Here is a 17,450-nt window from a genome sequence, read left to right as displayed (position 1 = left end):
CCTCCTGAATGGAACATGGAACATGTTTGTGGTTACTTCAACGTGTGACTTGAATGATTCAGTTGGTAAATTGTCAGGTTCGACTGCTTCTGCTGCTGTTGATGTTTTCCCACAGTTGATTTGTTTGATGACCGATCATCCTGATTTCTTCGATCGTCGGTGGAGTGACAGTTGTAGGAATGTGTGTATGTGTTGCCCCGATGTCCGTTGTGTTCATTGGAGCTGTTCTATTCAAGAGTTCGTCAACGTGTTCTACCCATCTGTTCCTGCCTTGTCTTATTTGTCCTTAATCAGTCTCTCTGGTTTACTCTATTTCCCTGCTTGTTTCTTGGTTGCGCCATATGGTTTTCTGATATTTGCTTGTGTTATAGCTTTTTCCACCGTCGTTGTTAGGTGTTCCATGTATTTCTTCCTGTCGACTCTAATGCTCCTCTTCACCTGTTTGTTTGCTTTGTGTACTCAGCTTGTGCCCTGACCATCTCCGTTCTTCTTCGACTGTTATTAATTGCATTGTTTTTGTTCTTCTTTTCTTGAATCCAAGACAGGAGTTCCATAGAGATCCATTCCTCATGATACTGCTTGTTGTGGTGCAGCACTTCCTGACACATTGAAGTTGGCGTTACTTTGATCCCTTTCCAGTTGTTCTCCATAGTATTTTCTTCTTCTTCTTTGAGTAGATCCTGTAAGACTTGGAACCTGTTGTTGAGAGCTATCTAGAGTTCTTTGAGTTTTAATCAATTAGTCCGTTTGATAAATTTTATAATGTAATAAGACGAAGATTATCAGAACTATGTGATATATTAGCGCAATACATTTCGAACAATCTAATCACACATATACTTGTTAAGAACATTTATATATGAAAATTAAAGGTCAAGTAGACTGGAAATGGGGTAAGAAGAGACAAGGATAATAATAAGAGTGAACATAATTTGAAACCTAGTCATCACTCTGGATAATAAGTCAATATTACCAGGGTAGGTATTGACCTGTCCACGTTGCTTTTCTAAAAATGGATCGTTTGACTGAGCCATCTCATCTACTCAGAAGTATATCTAGGAAGGGAAGCTGATCGTTCTTCATTTCACATGAGAGACTGATATGGCTTTGGAGAGTGTTAAATTTATTCAATAAGCAGTACATGTCCTCATTTCTTTCCATGGCACAGTGAGACCTACTGCAGCCTTGGTAGAGAAAAAGCCTATCTATATCACCTTACCATTCAGAGGTTATTCAAATAGCCTTTTACTGAAACAAAGGCTTAAATCAGTCATCAACAAAACGTATTGCGCAGCAAAGGTCATTCTCAAAGAAAAAAACAAGGTGCATGCTTCATCCAAAACCTAAAAGACATGAAAACGATTGTATCACATCCCACTGTGTTTACCAATTTAAATGTGTGTGGTCACACATACATAGGGAGAAGCAATCGTGATCTGAAAATTAGTGTGTGAACATGTACCAAAATGGTTGCAGGAACAAATACAATCAAGTGACCCAATAAGAGCAGAGTATGAGCATCCATCATCCTCAATTGCTAAACATATAATTGAAATGGGCCATGAGATTGACCTAAACTCGGCTTTTGTGGGGTTGTATAAAAGTGTAAAAGGGTGTATACTAAGGTTTATTTAAGCCTAAGCCATACGAAAACTCAAATCCCCTTTGTGTATTCAAAAACAGTTTGTTCTCACCTTAAACCTACCCTAGTAATATTAACTCACTATCCAGAGTGAATAGGTTTCAAATTATGTTCACTCATTATTATTATTATTATTATTATTATCCTTGTCTCTTCTTACTTCATTTCCAGTCTACTTGACCTTTTATTTTCATATATAAATGTTCTTAAAAAGTATGTGTGATTAGATTTTTCGAAATGTATTGCGATAATATATCACATAGTTCTGATAATCTTCTTTGAGTTTGTATTGAACCTTAATAATACTGTTTCCGCAATTTTCCGATGCTTGTTTAGCTTCAGTTTGATCTTGGCTACAATCACGTGGTGGTGATTGTGGTGACCTGGAGTTATATCAGCTCCTCTCTTTGTTTTCAAGTCTCCCATTGACCGTCTGAATGTTTTACTGATGCAAATGTGTTCTATCTGGTTCTCCGTGGTGTTGTCCGGTGAGATCCATGTAGCTTTGTGTGGAAATATTGTGCTGCCTATAATCGATTTGTTAAATGTACATAGATTTGCAAATTTCTCTGGATTGTCGTTCGTTTCTCCCAGTCAGTCCATGTCGTCCGATCATATCTTCATAACCGTTGTTGTCCATTCCGACTTTGGAGCTCATGTCTCTCATCAGGATGGTCAGGTCGTTTGTTGGGCACTTAGCTATGATTGATTGCAGCCTCTCGTAGAAATGATCTTTATCGCTGTCGTTGTCGTTGCTATAATTGGTGGGTGCATAACATTGGATGAGATTCGTTGTGATCGCCTCCTTATTTGTATTGAAGGATGCCTTGGTGATTCTGGATGCATGAGATTCCCATCCAATGAGTGCTTTTCGTGCTTGTTCGGACGGCATCAGAGCAACTGCCTGAGTGTGTGGAGCACTTTCTTTCTCATAACCAGAGTACAGCAACATCTCTCCGGAATCGATCGTGTTTTCTGTCGAGCTTGGTTCCAATGAGTTTCACTGATTTGTAGTACCGTCAAGTTGTATCTCTTCATTTCCATAGCTATTTGATTAGTCCTCTCGATCTTCCACATTGTCTGAACATTCCATATACCTACATTAATTATTGTTGTGTTCCTGTCTTTTGATTGCACTGATCAGCCATTCCACGATGTTTGGGATGTGTTTTTCTACCTGTAAATACTAGTCGTTGTTTCAGAAATGTCCTGAGTCAACACCTGAACTATGTATAGGGTGTGAAGTATTCGAACGCTTTGACAACTTCACTTGGAATTCTGATCAGCCCTAATATTTTCTCTCATTTGCCGTACTTACCATATATTTATGTTATTGCTTGCTCTGGTTGATAGAATGAACAGCAGTCCTATGACGTTCGAATAATCTCGGTTTCACCACCAGGTGTCGTTCTACTTTCGAATGAATACTCTCCAACTCCCACAACAAAGGTCAGAGGGTTTAAACAATTTGTTTCTGGTTAGAAATTTTGTAGCTTGTTTTCCACAGGATGGGTTGCTGACCATATGACTAATCCTCCTCTCTAATCCGGTCATAAGACATGCGGTAGCCATATATTTTGGATGCCATTAATCAACCTCTTGTTACTACTAGTAAATATCAAACTTTTTGACAGATCACAAGACAAGAAATTGTATAGGAAAGACCTGAATGTGGAAATAGTTTACTAACAAATACTAACAAGATTTTTAGGTGAAACCGACAATTAACAGGTAACAAGGATTTCAGATTACACGACCGATTAATATACTTACCAATGATTGTCATTGGTCGGTCAGTCAGCTACAACGTAGGACCAGGCACATATATGCATCGGTCCAAATTGCCATACCTCGTTAACACAACAAGATGGTTACCGGATTCATAAAAGTAGTTAATTCAGTGGTGGTAATATATAAAAGAAAGATTACAATAAGTATATAGTACAGGAAGAAAGAATTAGTTCCTAGAAAGAAAGATATGAAGAGATTTTAATCTCTTAGTTTAAGACAGAGAGTGTATACACCGACGCCATTGTGACCGATTCTGAGCCATGTCACCAAGACTCTCCAACCATTGGTTATGACAGTCACGCTGACCCCAAACCAAATAATCTGCATCTACCAACATGGCTCAGACTAGAAGTTAGTGACTTCATGCACTGATGCCACGTTTTGGTTTGGCCGCCCCTAACTTTCTTCCAACCATCCGCAACACTAGTCAGCATTGCGCATCATGGTAGTCGGTGTTCGGGCATATGTAACACGTGGCCCAACCATCTCAGTCGATTGTCATTAACTTGCAGTTAAACGATCTATACATAATTGCAAAGATTATTCACACATTTCAATCTGGTTGTTTCTGATGCTTTCTGGGCCGCTATCCAGCTTCAACTCATCGATCTATTCTTAGTTACTAGAGTACACTAAATAGTTATCGGCCGAAATACCTGAGGTACTATTGCAATGGTGGACGGATATAAATTTGGCTTTCCAGAAACTCACTCTTGTAACATTAACTAAACCTTCGATATTTTTATTGTGTTCTGTTTTGTGAGTGGAGAAACGTCACATTTTTCCCATCGTTTATCTTGTTATTCAGTCAGATCTGTGTTCATACAGAGGGATACGTGTCGTTTCTAGCATCACTAATTGGTAATATGGATGTCGTGTTACATTCTATGCTTACTTTTGTCCAACTTGCAGTTTCGTCACAGTTGTTATTATTTGAAAAACTTGGAAGTACGTCTTTTCACCACATTTGCACTGTTAATGTGAGCTGGATGTGTGGCGAGTTGATTGTGTGGACGACTTACATCTTTCAACATTCGATGAAATAACTCATCCACCAAAAATATTAGTTTTCTGATGTTATTTCTCATTCCAGCAGTATGATGCGTTGCCACATAATGGGATGTTTTCCTATCCAATTTTCATTCTTGCCACTTTTATTTGTGTTCGTTTCAGTCCCTTCTAGACGTTGATAATGTCAACAAGCCTCCTTATATCCATCGTTTGGTGTGCCAGTATTTCTTGTGTGCAACCTGATTAGTTTCACATCGATTTTTTGAGATTTTGTAATTGGTTGATGAAAGTTTTAAGCAAGCTACTAAAAACCTCCCTTATTTTCAGACTAGTCACTTACATGCATGTGTTAAGTTTTTATGTAGTATTGTCCTCTGAACTGAATGGTTCCTTTGTGGAGCTTTCATCGTTCTTGTGAATGATACCACTAGCACAAATTTTAGGTAGAACTGTAGTGCTCGAATTTCTTTACATCTGGCTCACAGTTTGCCCTATAGACCTCCATAATAACTGGTTTGAATCTAAATGGAGACAAGTTCTTTCTTGTATTTTATTGCATAGTTAGATTAACAACTCCAAATCAATAAAGAAAATAATCACATTTATGCACATATGTGGAAAAACAATGTTTATAGGCATTTATAACAATGATCAAATAGGTCAAAAACAACAAAGTCTTCTTCATGATATAAATAACTGACATTATTGAATCCATAAATGTTTAACCGATACAATATTTTATGGAAAACTAAAAACTGATGTCACCACATTTGCATGTTTCAATTACTACTTGTGTTAGAAGTAAATAATAAAATGAAAACAGTTTACGGATCAAAAGCAGGGGAGATAAACATCTATAGTGCATTAACTGTAAAAAACAGACTGTAGTGTTCACATAAACTAATGAGTCCTTTGTACTTGATTTGCTGCCAGATTACAAATCCCAAATACAATACGTTCGCTTGTGTTTACGTGGTTCTGTTTGGTTTAAATTACGCTATTTCGGATATTCCTAGTCCGTATAATAATTCAAATACTTCTAGTTATCATATTGGCGTCGTGATGGAGCCTGTGATGGAACAGTTGGACACATTCAAATTCTGGAGCTTTCGAGGATTTTATGGAAAGATTCAAAATCTGGACTCATAGTCCAGGAAGATATGAAGGATGATAAAATTGTGGCACATATCCTCACATTCATCTGGAAAGAAGCCTACAGTTTACCAAAACCTTTGGCAATTCAGCAAAAGCCTATTTCACTTCCTTATGCAACTCTCAAGGAACTTGTAGTGACCAACTTTTATCAAGAGAACGCGATTGGTTTAATGGAAACAATTATTATTATAACCAATTGTACCAGTGATTATTTTACTCAACTTGCTTGTTTATCTGTACTAAAGACATTCCTCCCTCCTTTGATTGTGAACTTGAACGGATTCGGTTACTCTCAGTAACCACACTTGTACTCCTTTGGCACGATCTCGGTTTTCTTTCGATACCACGAGATCGCCAACGAATACATCTCGACTACAGCCATCGACTGCCTTCTGATATTTGGCTTACGGGGATCTTATCGGTTAACTGGCACGTAGTCTTCTTGTAGTGGTGAGCATAGTCAACCGCGACTCGACGCCACACTGCAAACTAATGCTAGACCATGTAAAGTCTATAAATTTCGAGTGCGGCAAAGGAGGAAAATTTCATATAGTGATTCATCAGGACAATAATAATCCCACTACATTACTACGTCATCCCAATCCAATGCGTACTCAAAGTTATCCCGATAAAAATTCATTAAGGAGTTTCGAAGCATGTCACGAAGATGAGCACAAGTCTAGTGAATGTTTGTCCTGTGGAAAATTCCACTCATGTACCTCATATGTATTTCGTAATGCTAAATGCCTTTAATGTGCTAAAATTGGACACATCCAGCCAGTTAGTAAAATTGCCATTAATTTCTCTGCAAGTAATGTTTAACTTTGTAGTTTCGATCCTATTAAGTTGAATGTTCCAAATGAATCATACTCTGATCAGACTCATGACATTGCTTTACCCGACATGCGTTGTCCTCGTGACTCATGTATTTCCAATGAGATTATTTACAAATATATGGAAGATATATCGAGTGCACCAAATCCTGATCAGAACTCTGATGTTATTTTGTCAGATGTAGTTTGTCCTAGCGATTCATTTATTTCTACTTAAATATCAATTAAGTGTCAGGATCAAGTTCTAAATGGATCAAAATTCGATTATAGTTCTTGTGGTGTCGCATCAGATGTTATCTGTCCTCATAATGGATTTATCTTCAGTGATATCCTTAATGAATATAACAAATATGTTCCAAATGAGTAGAACTATAGTCACGTTTCTGATGTTATAGTATCAGATGTTAGATATTCTCACAACTAGTGTTTGTCGAGTAGAATCCCTAGTCAGTGGTATGATGATTCAGAGAGAATAGCAAGTTTTCCCGGAGCAGTCAGAGAACCAGTTTGGCCAGATATGAAGTCTGCACAGGCGGGGAATTCAGATCGAATCCAAGGTTGTCTTAATGAGCATGAGACAGATGCATATTTTTCACTTGGTTGTTTTGCAGGTGAATCAAGCCTAGATGAATCACATGTGTTAATTGCACGTATCACTGCATATTTATCTGATAACTGGAACAACGGCCTTACATATTCTAACGTGAGAAGTAAAAAGAATATGTATCATAGCTTTGTGTAAGTCGAAATTACACGATGGAATGTCTTAAATTATGTCAGTATGTATCCTCAAATTCTCACATACTATAATCGAAGTGTGAGATATGAGGAGATGATGCGAATTGGGAATGTCAAATTGGTCATGACCTTGTGACATAAGGACCTTACATTATTTCGTCGGGAGGATAGTGTTGGAAAATCTATGGTTGGAATTCTAGATATCAGTGGTTTCAGTACACAGCCGACATATTGATCATATACATTTCCAGGACCCAGTCGAGTCTGTTGAAAATTTAGTTGTTAATTCTAATCTTGATGAGTATATCCAATACGCAATGTGACATCCATACAATGAACTTAGGAAGGAGGCGTAAAATCGATAACAGAAACTTAGATGCCAATTTAAGCTGTGACAGTTGTGGTGATTTTATGAACTAATGAACCCTTTGTACTTGATATGCGCCTGATATTGAATTCCAAATACAATACGTCTTCCTGTGTTCATATGGTACCGTTTGGTCTAAGTTACGCTATTTTGGGGATTCCTAGTTCGTGTTACAATTCAAATACTTCTAATTATCGCAATAAAACAAAATGTTATGACAATCAATACCGATATTATTGTTAGTTTCGCTTTTGTCAGTGATATATTATTTAGGTTTGCGATGTAGAACTTTGGAGGCCCTTCATATGCCATTCTGAGAGTTGTCGCAATGAATCGCAACATGTGAAAACTTGTATGCTATATCGTGGGACAAGTCGAACGAAAACATCAATTCACGGTGGACGAGTGGAAACAGGTCGAACTGAGTGCATGGTGTTTGCAAGCCTGCTCGTGTAAGAGTCTTGAACCATAAACAATGAAGAAGATGAGAGATCCATGAATCTGTTGTAGCCATCTATCTGACTGCAGTTAGATTGCACTCTGATTGTCATCTAAATATACATCTCAACTGGCCTCGTATATAGTCACCAACTCAACTTGCGTTAGTGAACAACGGAATACAATAAGTCAAATACCACAACAAATTTCGAATATGTATATTCCATGAAATCGTCGATCTGGACAGACAGTCAGAGAAACGAGGCGAAAGAAGCGGAGAGTAGAAAGGTAAGCAAAACTAAATGATGCGCGTTGGAGAAGGCGGTTGTGCCAACTCGTTCTAATCAAATGTGGTCAAGATATGACCTGAACAGAATGAATAAACTAGTCTGTCCAGAAGCTAGAATAGCTTATGTGGGCCTGACATAGCACCGGCCACCACAAATTTCCCTGGAGATCAGACTATTGTTCCGTAGATGAGTTGAGCCGTAGTGTATCCAATGTCAGCTTTCATTGCATTGCGAATGCCGAGTGAAAAGAGTGATAGGGCGTCAGTCTGTAGTGGCATTGGACAATAGCCACACAATCCACAAAGCTGTGAACACGAGACTACTCAGAAAATAGATATTCAATATTTAACGCGGAGAAATACCTAACAATGAGGAAGGCGCGAACAATGAATTGAATGGACTGGAGTTGATCGAGTGGCATGGATCGGCCATGCAGGCGTGGTCTCTGCTGAATGTTACTTAATATCTTCTATTCATATCAAATATATTGTTCTTTCTCTAGCCTAACCTTGTTCTACATCATGTATTGGTAATTGATACGATACAGTGAGTTGGTGTAGTCGATGGTGTGACTTCCGCGTAAGATCTTATAGATTAGGCAGTTATATCATGACAAATCTACAAATTTAGGATTAGGTCTATTGTTAGAGCAGTACTAATATCATAGTAGACCATAGTTCTACGAGTCCACTAAGAGGTGTTTGCAGGTGAGAGTGAAGCTTCCGAATGTTCTACCACACGTTAGCTTGTGGATGGTAGTTGGTTCCCAGTAGTGCAGTAAGCGACGGAAAAGTGAGGATTCGTACTTTTGTCCACGGTCCGTAGCAATCGTCGAAAGACAGCTGAAGTTTGCTGCCCATCGTCCGCCGAAGGCACGGATCACATTTTCATCATCATGAACGCCTGTTTTGTCATGATGAGGATAAAGTATACAAATGAGCGGGAAAATAAATATCCTAAAATATAAGAATAATATCAACATATGTAAAAATAAAGACTGAGAGGTATGTATAGTGTTCCATCAAGAAACGTACTCACAATCGTTATTTAGTGAACCAGATCGTGTTGGGCTTACTATAAAAGATGTTATAGAGAATTTGCGTTGGGCAGCATGTTTACCCGCAACACTTTTATAATAGGACACCAACACAATCAGGTCAAAAGTCATGAATGAAGGGGCCGAGAAACATAGTGTGGCGTGGCGTCGAGTCGCGGTTGACTATGGACACCGCTACCAAGAAACGCGTGCCGAATAAATCAGAAGGCGAAGGTTGGACGTAACCAAATAGATCCATAAAATCCCCGAGAAGCCAAATATCAGAAGGCAATTAATGGACCAAGTCGAGGTTTATTTGCTGGCGATCTCGTGGCATCGAAAGGATACCGAGATCGTGCCAGGATACAACCTTGGTTACAGAACGTAACCGAATCCACGCGAAGTTACAATCAAAGTGTAAGTAAAAGAATGGAGGCACAAAATATCTGTCATTAGCACAGTCAAACAAAAGCACATTAAAACAAGCACTGGTACAGTTGGTTATAATAATAATTGTTTTTATTAAACCAGTCGTGTTCTCGTGATAAATGTGAGTCACTACAGGAGCCCCCCGCTAGAAAGGGTTTACACTTTCGATAAATAGCGGTTTGAATCGTGGGACTGATCGGCTGACGAGCGATTGTAGGACGGAAGAATTGGCGAACAGGAAAGCGATCGTTGATCGTCGAGTTGCCAACGAAGGTCGTTTTCGGAGAACGGTACCAGGAGCGATGTGCCATATGTATTGCTTGAGTTGGCATGCTACTCGAGAGTGGTTTGTATCCAGAATCTGAAGATGGCGTTCGTAGGGGTCCGGACCAGAAACGCTGCAGACGTAGGACGAAACCACGTTGAGCCGATGAACCAGAAGCGACCATAACGACAAAGTTCGAGACCAAGTGTATGCCATACATTCGAAACCAATATATCGACTGAGTACGTTGACAAGAGCGTGGGTGATCAGGCCAGCTTTCATCAAAGTTGACTGAACCAAACGGAGGTGGTCGAAGGCGTGGGCTCAGGAAACAAAAAGAAAAGCAAAAAAGAGAAGAGTGTAGCTTGCGTGTAGTATAGGAATAATCCTACACCGTATCGGTTGTTAACTGTGCGGCTAGTCGCGGAAGCGTACGGGCAACCGTACTCGGCGACCGGAACGTGAGACGGCTGTCTCGTTCGTATCGCGTGAGCCTGCAATCTCATCCGAAGTCAGAGGCGGCGTGGTCTGCTGATCTAGACGTGAGACCAAAGTCTCGTCCGTAGACGGTGCAGATGACGCGTACTGTTGACTGGGACGTGAGAATGAGGTCTCAGATGCATCTAGCGTGGGACCTGAAGAAGATTTAAGGATCCCGCTAGGTTTGATAGGTCTAGCATTGAATCTCAGGTTACCAGATAGGGCACTGTCATCGACGCGTGCTGGTTTGAGACGATCAACTCTGACGATCTCGACGCGTCCATATCGATCAACCTTGAATGTCTTTTCGTGACGAGCGATCACGTGAAAAGGGCCTTCGTAAGGTTGTTGCCAAGGTTTGCGTACCGAATCTACTCGTATGAAAACATGTGAACAGGTAGATAACTCTCTCTCTCTCGCGAGCGACCCGTCGATGTTGTATTCGAGTTGACACCGGAGACAGCGTTCGCATAAATGCAGACAGTCGACGGACGTAGTCTGATTTACCGAAATTAGGTCTGCTCCGTGGTGTGAATTCTCCGGGCAGACGCAATGTCGTGCCGTATACCAGTTCAGCGGCGGAACATTGTATATCTGCCTTCAAGCTCGTTCGAATACCTAAGAGGACGAGCGATAAGGTTTCGTACCAGTTGTCGTTCTCGTGTGCTCGTAGAGCACTTTTAAGTTGGCAATGAAACCGTTCAACTTAACCATTTGATGCTGGGAGGTAGACGTTAATGCGTATGCGAATGCATTCCGTACCAAGCAGCCGGGTCAGCGAGGAGAATAGTTAATAGGGGAAAATTTCTCGAATAAAGCGTGGAATTCATCGTCACGCGAATAATAAGTGACAAGGATTCGGTACACATACATGTGAGTCTATTACATTAATACTATTCTTATCGTTATCCGTCATGTCGAGTATATTATATATTAAAAAATATGAAAATATACGACAGACGTGGATAGATAAATCATAGACTCACCGAATTGGCTTCTTTGGAAGATTTGACCAGAAGCTGAGGCGTGTTCCAAAATACGGGTCACCAATTGTAGAGTGGCGTCGAGTCGCGGTTGACTATGGACACCGCTACCAAGAAACACGTGCCGAATAAATCAGAAGGCGAAGGTTGGACGTAACCAAATAGATCCATAAAATCCCCGAGAAGCCAAATATCAGAAGGCAATTAATGGACCAAGTCGAGGTTTATTTGCTGGCGATCTCGTGGCATCGAAAGGATACCGAGATCGTGCCAGGATACAACCTTGGTTACAGAACGTAACCGAATCCACGCGAAGTTACAATCAAAGTGTAAGTAAAAGAATGGAGGCACAAAATATCTGTCATTAGCACAGTCAAACAAAAGCACATTAAAACAAGCACTGGTACAGTTGGTTATAATAATAATTGTTTTTATTAAACCAGTCGTGTTCTCGTGATAAATGTGAGTCACTACAATAGTAAGAAGCGAATAACACAGGCTTGAACCCCCCGAGTTTCTGGATACAAATATAACATCTTAATTGACATCTTGAGTTACTTAAACTGTCGTTAAGAAAATGTGATCTTTTCTCTTTCCATTGATTAATTGATAAGATACTGTAACTGAATGGATAGTTGAGGTATATCCAGGTCACCATAAATTGGTCGCAATTATTAAGGACTGAATTCCCGAGCATTTGTTTAAAAGGCGCGATAACTCATTTGAATCGATAGTCCGTTCCTTATGGAGTCGTCAATTATTGTCGCTGTTAGGATAAGGCCTTTAACGAAACTGTAAGTCGTCTGACCTAAGGTTATGTATTCAGAGAGGCCTTAAACAACCTACAGTGCCTTGTTCGGATTCCTAAACCAGGTGTTGTCCGTGTGTTCGAACCCAATGTTAAGAATAACAGTGTTCGTGAGTTTCAATTCGACCACACATTTTGGTCACTTAACGATGGATCAAGTCTTGTGCCACATGCAAGTCAGGAATTTGTGTACCGAACACTTGGGCTTCCACTGTTATTAAGAGCTTTGGATGGTTACAATGCATGCCTTTTCGCATACGGAATGACTTCTTCTGGGAAAACATATAGGTAAACATCTTTGATTTTCATTATATAAATATTCATGAGGAATAGTTTTATCCTTAGGATTTCAGATGCGACCAAAGGATAAGGGTTCAATCAATAGGTTGTTTGTTCACTCTTCCCCTACTTTAGTTTAGGCAGTTAGAAAGTATCTTTAGCACTCACGAAGTTGCTCAAATCCAAGTGCATAAAACACCAATTGATGTGCTTTTTAACGCACATTGGAGGATATTTACTCAGTTTGTCAAGTCATCTTTTATAGATCCCATTCCTAATCATCAAGTTTGAGATATATCTAACAAATTTATGGCAACTGTAGAACAATGTGTTCTACTTGAAAGGAAAACAAAAGGTGACAGGGAAAAGACTTGAACATGTGGTTACGCAGTTATTTCTGTGGGTGTAGTACTTCTTGTATCTTCAAACTATATTCTTATTTGTCTATTGTCTATCCAGTTTTATTGTTTCAAATCTATTGAAATTACTGGAAGTTCTATTTTTGCAGTGTTCTGTTAGTTTACAAATAGAAAGTTTTGGTCGTTCTGGTCGGTAGTTAAAGCTTTTGGCTTTCACCTACTCAGTTCTATTTCCAAACTGTTTGGCTTAATTAAGTTTCTCTAACTGAGCAAAATTATCAATCATACAAAAACTTGTTGCTGAAGTCTAAGTACGTAAACTGTGCTTGACAAACAAGTTACACTATTCCCGTACTCTAAATCCTTGAGGGGTTCACTGTTATCTACTTAACGGTTAGACGGATATATGGACGACCTTTGGGCGGTGCTAAATTGTCAGACAGTCAGCAAAAGCGCAGAACTTCGTACTTATGTACATCAGTTCAAGTTGCCGTACCACAGCACAGAGATACAATTTTCGATTCAAATCCCATAGTGGTGTGAGGAATCAGGATTTGGATTTACAGCTGTACGTTAGGGTAAGGAGATAGATTTAGGGTTTTTATCACGCCCTGGTACGGCCGACAGTGGCGAGTCAGCTCACCCTCTCGAAATGCTTTCACATAGCCACGCGTATACAGCCACTGCTAGGAAAGTCCTACTCACTAACTTCTCGTGTCGGGGGTGTTGTTTACGAAATTGAGAGGACAAAAAGCGAATGTCCGGGTTGATAGATAGGGAGGATCCATCTAGGAGAGTTGGAAAACCCTGATTTCAAACCAATGTTGCACATGGGCTCCGGTATCCTGAAGGAACAAATGGCGTATAAACCAATTGTTGGTCACCGGCTTCCATGGGACTGCATCTCCTTACGATGCTCCACTGCCTTGTGGATCAGACCATTGGTTCGAAGGCTCCAGGTGTGGCCCCCTAAGAAAACCACCTACTTCGGTTTGGGCACCCGAGCAGTATCACAGCCCTCACACATATCGAATGAGATGTGTTGCGCATATGTATTCGGTGCCCCTTTGTACCAGTATTTGTGTTCAAATAAATAAACGAACTGACAATCTGTGATGCCAAAATGCTAATTAACCAGTTTGGTGGATGATCGCGCCAAGATCCAAGACTCTTATCTTAAATCTGACTACTTCGTCCACAAATACTAAGTTATTTCTCCATGTGTTTCTTATTATTCTTTCTATCTTTTAAATATAGTATAACTGGACCTCCTGATGATCCAGGAATAATCCGGAGGATTTCAAAAGACATGTTCGAGGAAATTGGAAGAAGAACGGTATTCTTGGTGGTTGATGCTGTTTGATGTTAATTTAGGAATCCACTACAAGTTTTTCTGTTAAAATGAGTTATTATGAGATATATAATGAACGAATACGTGACCTCCTCTCGTCGAACTCTACTAAAAACGGGGTAAGATAAAAATTACCTCATATCGCTTTGATATTAACCCCCACTATTTGTGAACAGTAATTTTTGTAGGACTATTGATTTTCTGTTTCTACACCGTTGGGGAGCGAAAACCTGAATCAAAACACTACTGGCTGATATTTTTTTGCATCCGGAGTGTGCTTCAGGAAATCTGTCAGTCGATCATGTTCAGTGTGAAACCTGACACATGTGTATCGGTTCACGTTACCGTGTCACATCACAGAAAAATAAAACTCATTAGAAATTCATGGGTAGCAGAAGTTAAAAAAAATAAACAGTAGTAGAAATGGGAAAGAGAACATGTTTCAGCAGAAGTCCTCAGGCAGTCAGTCAGCTACAACGTAGGACCAGGCGCATATATGCATCGGTCCAGGTTGCCATAGCGCATTAGCACAGCAAGATGAACCTTGGATTCATAGAAGCAGTTAACTCAATGGTGGTAATATATAGAAGATTGCATGTAAGAATATAGTACAGGAAGAAAGATTTATTACGTAGAAAGAAAGATATGAAGCAATTTTAATCTCGTAGTTCAAGAAAAGACGGAGAGCGTATACACCGACGCCATTGTGACCGATCCTGAGCCATGTCACCAAGAGTCTTCAACCATTGGTCACGATAGTCACGCGGACCCCAACCAAGTAGTCTGCATCTACCAACATGGCTCAGACTAGAAGTTAGTGACTTCATGCACTGATGCCACGTTTTGGTTTGGCCGCCCCTAACTTTCTTCCAACCATCTCCAATACCGGATATCATTGCACGTCGTGGTAATCGGTGTTCAGGCATACGTAACACATGGCCCAACCATCTCAGTCGATGAAGATTCATAACCTCATCAACTGATATACCATCATTCCCTAATACTCTGCGTCTAACCTCACTATTACTTACCCGGTGATCCCAGCAGACGCCAGCAATATTTCTGAGGCATCTGTGGTCAAATACTAGTAGCTTGCGAGTGTCTTCCACTCTTAATGGCCATGTTTCGCTTCCGTAAAGTAAAACAGAACGGACTGCCGCGCAGTATACTCGTCCTTTTATTGATAGACGGATATCTCGCCTTCGCCATAGGTGGCGCAAGTTGGCAAAAGCCAAACGAGCTTTTCGAATCCGTGCTAAGATTTCGTCAGACACCAAACCATTAGGACTGATCATCAGTTACTATGGTACACTAGTTAGAAAGCAAGTCTGTGAATTCATTGATTACTGGTTTAAGCCGCGTAGAAGAATATAATACTTAGCATAGGTTCGCACAATAACTGAGATCTGTGCTCGAAGATATTTCGTGACAGCTCATAATCGGTCACTGGCAAGGATGCATTCAGCCATTTTTCTATACATCTTTAGTCCTAGTATTCCTTCATATATACCTTTCCACTCTTTCTTTCGGAATCATATTCTCAATATTTAGTCTTTTAACATCACTAGTACTGCATAGTTTCAGTCTCTTTGCCTTTCATAAATTCGTCTCATCGTGTTAATGGGGTGTGGAAACGAGTCAAAATAAATTTGTGCCGGGCTCTACGTTCATTATGATTGACTGTTCGTAGACATTGACATGGCTTAGGATGTCATAATGGTGCAAGTGAGTACGGTTTCTATCTTTCTACTAATCTTGAGCTTTGATAATGTTTCATACTTTTTATCTATTGAGCTCATATCACACTATATTCTCCCATTATTAATCTTTCTTACCTTCATTTACAGTACTATTGTTTAGATTCTTGCTATCCACTTTGCTAATTTAATCTAGTCGTGCTGGTAGAATATGAGAACATAAATTTGTGCCACGCTTTATGTTGGCTACGGTTGACTTTCATTAGTTAAAAAGTCTGGATTTTTTAATCAACATAATTTTACTGCCTCGAACATGATTGGATACCATTTAGAATTCGGTATGTGAGTCTCCATATTCTGGGAAGATTTCATGTCGAAGTACCATCGTAAATAACGTCTTTCGCAATTTGTTCGTAGTTGGTATCTTTTAAAATCGCCTAGTCTTTTCTAGCTTATTAACGTAACTGGTTTTTGATTTAAAAGAAGTTTTGGTTTCCTACTACCTATGAAAGAATCCTTTTCTATTTAAAAAGTGTTAATTTATTGTTATTATCCATGCTTATTATCGTTTAAATTCCAGCTTGTAGTTCGTGAACACCCAGTAACTGGCCCATACATCGATGGTTTGTTATGTGAAGAGGTTTGGTCTGAATCGGATATCATAAAACGACTTGACTTTGGGAATCGTTTACGTGCTGTGGCTGCCACGCCTCTGAACGAAAACAGCAGTCGCTCACACACCGTACTCGTATTATCACTGACGAAGCGTTCAACTGTAAGTTTCATAAACTTTTCTACTATCGTATCGCATAGATGTTAAAAATCTGTAAATTACTTTGCAGCGACTTACTGGTAATAAGAATTCATTCACTCAGAGTACATGCGAAGGATTTCAAACAGCTGGACATTTAATCGATCATCCGTTCTGTCATGTTTCTGCATTTTCATATTGTTATTAGTTGTAATAACCTTGAATCCGTTCATTAATGTCGAAAGTAATATACTATTATTTAGCATATGTATATATGATGAACATTAGTTAGATTCCAACTTTTTTTTACACGATTAATGCCTTCGAAAAATTCCATGTGAGCTCTTTATTGGATATAATTTTCTCTATTCGTTGACCTAATATTTATAAACTGGCTGATCGAGTGTACAGTGCACGGAAACTAGTGTGGAATATCGGCTTCATTAGGAATTATCTAGATAACAAAACATTCGATTAATCAAAATGAATAATTTGAGTGATCTCTTATTCTATCATACTGTAGCATTGTCAAAAGTAACAATAAAGTTGTACTATATATATTTTATAATAAAATATCGATAACTATTAGTAGTAGGAGTTTTGACTCCCTGAACTTATGACAAGTAAGCGATATTATAAACATTTAGAGCCTTATCTTGAAATATTTCTTTGTTAGGGTTGTAGATTATGAGGTGAAATTTCGGCTTCAGTGTTTCTAGCATCCCGTAGCTTATGATCATAGCTCCC

General features: G+C 39.4%; 1 protein-coding gene across 2 annotated transcripts in view; it reads left to right on the top strand.

Annotated features, from left to right (window-relative positions):
- Positions 1-12,059: 12,059 nt before the first annotated feature.
- KIF13B (Kinesin-like protein kif13b) overlaps positions 12,060-17,450 on the top strand; it is a 29,076-nt gene continuing 23,685 nt past the window's right edge. The window contains exons 1-5 of one of the 2 annotated variants that reach the window (XM_035733686.2): positions 12,060-12,252; positions 12,285-12,554; positions 14,162-14,240; positions 14,279-14,374; positions 16,533-16,727. In XM_035733686.2, coding sequence (XP_035587808.2) covers positions 12,203-12,252; positions 12,285-12,554; positions 14,162-14,240; positions 14,279-14,374; positions 16,533-16,727 — 690 coding nt within the window. In that variant the 5' untranslated portion in view covers positions 12,060-12,202. Of the gene's footprint in view, positions 12,253-12,284; positions 12,555-14,161; positions 14,375-16,532; positions 16,728-17,450 lie in introns of both variants that reach the window. The other variant, XM_051209453.1, reaches the window with a different exon arrangement.

This window comes from Schistosoma haematobium, chromosome 1, assembly GCF_000699445.3.
Source record: "Schistosoma haematobium chromosome 1, whole genome shotgun sequence".
Classification (NCBI taxonomy): domain Eukaryota; kingdom Metazoa; phylum Platyhelminthes; class Trematoda; order Strigeidida; family Schistosomatidae; genus Schistosoma; species Schistosoma haematobium.
The sequence above is the reverse complement of the archived record's forward strand: the minus strand, read 5'-3'. Positions and strand labels throughout refer to the sequence as shown.